At 48.2% G+C, this 6,961-nt stretch overlaps 1 protein-coding gene across 4 annotated transcripts in view; it reads left to right on the top strand.

The window, feature by feature from the left end:
* Nucleotides 1-6,624: 6,624 nt before the first annotated feature.
* Nucleotides 6,625-6,961, top strand: part of PRPF38A (pre-mRNA processing factor 38A) — a 130,017-nt gene continuing 129,680 nt past the window's right edge. For 2 of the 4 annotated variants that reach the window (XM_069642191.1, XM_069642190.1), the window contains exon 1: nt 6,671-6,899. In XM_069642191.1, coding sequence (XP_069498292.1) covers nt 6,770-6,899 — 130 coding nt within the window. In that variant the 5' untranslated portion in view covers nt 6,671-6,769. Of the gene's footprint in view, nt 6,900-6,961 lie in introns of all 4 variants that reach the window. The other 2 variants (XM_069642192.1, XM_069642193.1) reach the window with 2 other exon arrangements.

Here is a 6,961-nt window from a genome sequence, read left to right as displayed (position 1 = left end):
CGACAAAACTTCGTCCTGAACTGGCAACTGGCCAGCTTCTTTCCCATCCCCCCACCCTCACCGTCCCCCCAACCGGGCGGTGTATCCCTCAAAACCATTTGCAACCTGCAATTAAGAACTCTTGACTGTGGTGGTGGCTGGGGCCGTGTGGGCCTTTCCTGTGCGATGCTGCGGCTTCAATTGACTTGTAGATTGACGTGCTGCTTCTTATAGTATTCTGAACTTTGGGAGTATTTTGTTTCCTCTTCTTATGGTTTCAGATGTTGGTACTTACATCAGGTCTCGTTGGGTGCTTCTGGAATATGGCCTTCTATGAATGCCAAAGGATCTTCTGGTGACTCGAAGAACTGTGTTTTTCCTGCATGCTGGATGCGTAGCTTGGCGGGGAACAACATTGAATATATGACTTTTTGTTCCCGAAGGGTTCTCTTTACTGGGTCAAAGGATCTTCGGGCAGTCTGCACGCCCATTGGAAAATCTGGGTAGACGTGGACTCGATTGGACATGAATGTTAGTGGGCCATGTTCTCTTGCCAGGCAGAGTATAAGTTCACGATCTCTATAGTTGAGTATTCTGGCTATGATCGTTCTTGGTGGTGCTCCTAGCTTGGGTGGTGGCACTGGTGCTCAGTGTGCTCTTTCTACCAGGAATTGCTTTGAGAATTGTGCTTCCGGGAATAGTGAAAGCAGTAGGTCTTCCAGGAATTGTTCCATGGCCACATTGGACTTGCGTTCTGTCACTCCCTCAACTCCTATGTTATTCCGTCTAGATCTGGATTCTAAATCTTCACATTTGCTCTGGAGGGTCTTAACATCTTTCTGGATTCTGTCCATAGTTTTACCTTGGATGCTTGTTGTGTCCTCTAGTGTGGAGACCCTGTCCTCTGCCTCAGAGACCCTTGTGTTCAGTTTTTTTAATATCTGTACGGAAGGAGGCGATGTTATCGCCAATGCCGTCTAGTTTGGCATTGATTGCAGCTAATCCCTTTTCCATGGCTGCCATGTATGGGGCCATGCTTTGTGCTGAGGGTCCCGGGGGTGGATTGTCGGGTGTTTCCGTAGGTTCAGAGTCATGTTCCTGGCTGGGGGGGTTTGCAAATGCGTCCATGGGACCTTTTTTCTTTTCCTTGTTTTGGCACCTCCAGCCATGTTCATGTGTTAGGTATAGGTTATTCTGGTGCAAGGCGGTTAGGGTTTGTGCTAGCCCGTTGGTATTTTGGTGGTTGTTGCTGGAGGCTTTATGGGGGGTCCATGTTTAGCCTTTATTGCAGGATTTATTGATTTGCTCTGGAGTCTATGGGGCTCTGCAGAGACGGAGATGCAGGTAGTTTTATGTCTTTGCTGGTGTTGATGTGTGTATGGTTCCCCTGTAGCTCATGGTGGTGTTGAGGGTGGGTTTGCCCGGCGTGTTTTCAAATGGGATTTCACTCTGCCATACAGAGTGTGAGTCCGGTTTAATGGGTGCCCCCTTGCTTGTTTTGATGGCCCACGGGATGCGTCCAGTATTGAATGGTAGGCAGTGTTATTTGCTGTGGTCTCCTTACGTATTGGTAAAGTTCGTAAGCGGGGGGAGGGGCCGCAGTCCTTGTTGCGTGTCGGGCTTGCACTATCGACTTCCCTCACCCACGTACCTTTGTGGTTGGTGTCGGAGCTTGGAGAAGTTCTTAGATACGCGTCGTTCCTGACCGCTGCCGGGGAGCGGAGTGACTCAAGCGAGGGTAACGCGCTTGGTCTGGCCCTAGAGGCCCGCTTCGACCCGGGGCGGTGTTGATGCTGGGGCTTCCGTACGAGGTGGTCCTTGCCACCCGTTGGTCTCAGTCTATGGCTTGTTGTAGTCAGGGATGGGCTGTCGCAGCTCTCACGTCACACGCGAGGCATGTTGCAGCCGCAGCGGGGAGCGAAGGCTCGCGGCTGTCAGGCACCTCGGAGGGGCTCGGGCTCTGGGAGGATTTTTGGCGCAAAGGCGAGTGGCAGCAGTGCAGAGCTCCTGGGTTCACGGGCGGCGTTTCTTCTCCTCGGAGCTACGGATGGCTCTAAAATTCGCCCTGGTTGTGCTGAGGGTGCTTATGTAGCATCCGGCACACGTAGTATCGTCAGCAGCCTCGTCTTCTAGGGTATTTTTGAATCAGGATTTTGGTAGCCACGGGGCACACAGATCAGGCGGCCATCTTGCTTGGCACGTCACAACGCCCCCCGGCTTTACTATTCTTTTTAAATTCCTAGACCCAGCACACACTATCTTCCTATAGAGTGCTGCAGGGGTTACCTAGTATCCTCTGTGTCTAGAAACTCATGTAGCAGTCAAATGCTACCCTTTCCTATCGAAATGGCTGGTGGCAGTGGTTTTACAATGAACTACCATGGTTTTTCCCGACCGCGAACACCGGTAACCATGTTTTTCAAGATGGCGCCTTATGCCCCTTTGTTTAAACGGGTCCCGGTCTTCTTTTTTTCAACATTTTCTCCATTGGCCCTAATTAAGGAGTGGTTGGAGGGTTCTCCTTCTCCCAAGCCAGTGAGAGTCACTGACTAAGGGCCTCATTACACGGTAGGCGGAGAACCATGGCGCTATTAGCGCCATGGTTCATGCTGGTAAAATACCGGCACCGCCTTGGTGGAAAGGGGAATTACTGCCCCATTCCAAGGTTGGCGGGGCTGTAATTCCCCCTTCCACCATTGCCCTTCCCCATTCCCATGTTTGCCCCATAGGGTATAATGGGAATGGGGAAGGTGCTAATTACGGCACTGCAAATTGCGGTACCGTAATTAGCTCCCTGGTCAATTATCTGGTGGACTTAGGCAATCCTAAGGAGGTCCATTGGGTCTTTCACAACACCAACCGTCTAAAAGCCTATGTCTCAAGACCAGAAGTGGGAGATTTGCTTCTAGCTTCAGCTCAAGAGGAGGAAGAGAGTGAACCTCTATCTGATCTCCTCAGGGGACAACCTTTAGATGAGAAAATAGAAGGAGTTAATCTCTCTTTCTAATCTGACACTGGAACAACAGGAGGAGTGCAAGTTTCTGTTAAATCAGTTTGCCTCCCTGTTTTCACTCTCACCAGCCTTGACCCCTTGGGGCCAGCATAGTATTGTCATTAGGTTATAGGATGTCATACCATGTAGGAACCCACATAAAGGAAGAGGCCATTTCTTTTTGGAGAGGTCCTTCTAGAGTTTGTCTCTGCACGCCAAACCAGGTTTGGTCCCTTTGTTTCTATGCCTTTGGCGGGCTTCAGGACTGAAGACTGCCTCTGGCTTCTGAGTGTCTGGGGTGGGGAGGAAGAGAGGGAGGTGCCCAAAACACCCTGTGTTTGGTCTCCTAGGAGACCCAAATGCACTCTGGCATGATTGGCTGGCTGACTGTCCGGCAAGGACAGCCACCCTGCTGGGTGAGTGGCAGCTAGGATTGAATGAATGGGAGAAACTGTTTAAAAGCCGATTCTCTTGGACTGGAAAGCAGAGTCGACCACTGGAACAAAAGAACCGAAGACGAGCTGGAAGAGGACGGCTGCTGCAACTCCTGGTACAAGCCCTGCTGCAGGTCTGAATCGCCAAGTTCATCTCGACAGAGGCCCTTCAAGGACGCCTTCTCCCTTTGAGTTGGTGGGACCAATCAACTTGTAATCCACCTGGATACTATTCTCTGAGCTGGTTAGGTTTAACCAGGGGGAAGGACACCAGCTTGTGTGCTTGACTACAGCTACTCGAACTGAAGTGACTCCATTTTGTCCGCGTTTTCCGACTATTCCGTGCAGTGCAGGAGTCTCCCGATGTCCTCCCTCTTGTCCCCACGACTGAGGCTCAGGAACACCGAGATCTGTAGGAACTGCCAGGAACCAACGTCTTAGGCTGCATCTTTTGCTTCATATTAACGTACTGTGCCAACCCGATTGAGAGAACGCATCTCTTGCGGTGAAAGTTCGTGGAACTTTCCCAATTTGCAGGCCTAATCAGCTTGTGACCCAACATATGATTCTTTTTCGTACAAACTACTTCTGAGAACATTGGCAAACTCCTTTACCGTTTACTACAAGAACTGCTTTTTCCTATCCAAGACACTAGTCCATTGACTTTAGCCTAGGCCTATTGAACTGAATCGAGTCCTCTAGTGAACTGAAACTATTTGCACTGCCTAAGAAAGTCTTTGGCCCTCATTATGAGTTCGGCGGTAACCATGCCGCTATTGGCGGCATAGCTGCTGCTGAAATCGCGTCGGGGTCCGGTTCCTCGGAATGAGGACTTACCGGGCCATTCCGAGTTCGGAAGGCCCGGTAATTCCTCCCTCCAAGGACCCAGACACGATCCTTCCCCATTCCCATTTCAGCCCCCATAGGGCTGAATGGGAATGGGAGAGGGAGCAAACAACGGGCCATTATGAGATGGCCCGTTGTTTGCTCCTTCTTCCCCTTGCGGGACCCGGTAAGCACGCCTGGTTTTCCCAGTCGTGCTTACCGTGTCCCGCGAGGGGAACTCGTAATGCGGCGGTACAGAGTGAACAGCGCCGGCACCTTTTACGGCGCCGTTCAATCCGTACCGCCAGGGTCGTAATGAGGCCCTTTGTGATCTATTATATTAACTTGTGCCTTTTTACTCCCATTTAAAGTAACTGAAATGTAATTTTGCTCCTATTTCAGGGGAGCCTAATTTACTCAGAAACTTATTGGTTTTGTATTGAAGTATATTTGTGTATAATATTAAGTTGCCTCCTTCTAGTGAATGTTTTCTAAATGATTGTGTAATAAATTAATAAGTGTTTTACCAAGAAACCTTGAGTGTAAGTGTCTACCTGAACCACTGCATTTATTTATTTATTTGCATTTTTAAAGCGCACAGCTGCCCTCGGGCATTGTGGCGCTGTTACATAAAGGTTGACTTAAGCATAGGACCTCTGTGTAACATCCTTGTACTGATCACATTCCCTCTTGAGATATGCCTGGCTGCTCAGCTCACTACCACAAACTGTGTAGTACAGACTTATACCAAAGGTTGGTTTTGCTTACACCTGTAGTCCTAATTGTATGTGGTGGTTCCAGAGGGTACTGCATGCAATTCTGCCTAACACCGCCAACCCTGTAATACCCTTACCACTGACACCCAATGACATGGATTGAAAGTAGCATTATTTTGGTGGCGTTGCCGCCTTCTTTTTGCTTACTATAGCATTGAATTAATGATTTTCAGTGCTATGGTAAGCAAAATGAATGTGGCACCGCTGCCGTAATAATACTGCTTTCCATCCAATGACATGGATTGAAAGCAGTATTATTTCGGCAGCGGCTCCAACTTCATTTTGCTTAATATAGCATTAAATGAATGATTTTCAATGCTATAGTAAGCAAACTGAAGGCTACAACAACGGAGGTGGGCGGGGTGTGTGGGCGGAGCTGTATTCAAATGGGCGGAGTCTTGTGTGGCTGTGGGCGGGGCATACATCTCAGGAATTTTGATTTTCAAATGTAGGCAGGTAGGGGCGAAGAGCAATCACCCACTCTGCAAGAATACCAAAGGAATTTTTGGTTGTTATTTTGGCCCAGCAGGCCTTCTAAGGCAAGAGACTTTGGCACAAGAGACTTGGAACCTGAAGGTCCTGATATTGTTGAATGGAATAGTGAACCTCGTGCTGGAGAGGCCGAGGAGTGTGCTGTACTCAGAAGTCCCACCTTGTCCCTTGCTTAAAAAGTGGTAAAGGGAGACCCCACCCATACCATCCTGACTTATCATTTTGTGAACACTTCTTTCTTTTCTGGTGAACATTATCCCACACTCTTTTTGTTACTTAGTGGAAAGGATAGGCAAAAGTTTTTTTTTTGTATAGGGCCTTTTTATTTGGCAAGACGCCACTAGGACTGCCTTATTATAATTTGATGGTCGTAGCTTGCTCCCATCTCAGCTTTAGGTTTAGATTAGGTGTTTTTCTCACCCATTCAGACAGTTTAATAAACTTTTGAACTGTTATAACTTTTGTCTGTCTTTACTGTTGCCACCATGAGTTCCTTACACTAGTCACTTATTACTGTGGCATGATCTTATTATTTTTTTTTAATGGGCATCTATAATAAAGTAGGCATGCATCTGTTATTACATGGCTACACTGACATTTTGGTGCAGGCAGTGTAGTCATTTATTACTGTGGAATGACATAGTGTACAGTGTATTTTTTTCCCCTGAAGAATATTTTTTTAAGTTGCTATCCATGGCATATACAATGATCAAAGCAACTACATGTGTATGCTGATATTTTTTTTTAAAGTTGCTATCCTTGGCATATAAAATGATCAAAGCAACTAAATGTGTATGCTGTCTATAAATCGAATAGCATTTTAATTCTTACTGGCATATTGTGTTTTAAAACGTACCATTTGATACACCAGACAACACATTGGTGTAGAACAGAGGGGGTGGAGCGTCCAAGGTAGTCCCGCCCAATTTTTGAAGTGGGCACCCCCGACATGTAGGTTTCGTTGCGCCCCCGAGTTTAGGACATATCATCTTGCGCAATCTGCGAGGCGGTTACTATGCCTATTTCAGTCGGAACATCATCAATCTAAAGAGAGCAGATAACCGAGCGCAGTCTATCTTTGCCTGACCTAAACGTGGCCGCAACCGAAGCCCTAGTACAGAACTCCGAACAATCTTCCCGTGTACACGTGACACGTTCGGGCGGAAGTGTCGTCATAACACAGTGCCCCAGATGGTTTTGCTGCGCGGACGCTGCTGCTGTGCGCCCTCGAAGGGGGCTGGGTGAAATGTCATAACAGTTTGCTAGGGACGATGGCAAACCGTACGGTGAAGGATGCGCATAGCATCCATGGAACCAATCCACAATATTTGGTGGAGAAGATCATCCGCACGCGCATCTACGAGTCCAAGTACTGGAAGGAGGAATGCTTCGGCCTCACGGGTGAGTTGGGTGGGGACTGAATCTGGTTACAGGATTGCCGGTATATTATTGGCCACGGACTC

The sequence above is a fragment of the Ambystoma mexicanum genome, chromosome 1q, assembly GCF_040938575.1.
Source record: "Ambystoma mexicanum isolate Mex_15411 chromosome 1q, UKY_AmexF1_1, whole genome shotgun sequence".
NCBI classification, from domain to species: Eukaryota; Metazoa; Chordata; class Amphibia; order Caudata; family Ambystomatidae; genus Ambystoma; species Ambystoma mexicanum.
Note: the sequence above shows the minus strand (reverse complement) of the source record. Positions and strands in the feature narration are given on the sequence as shown.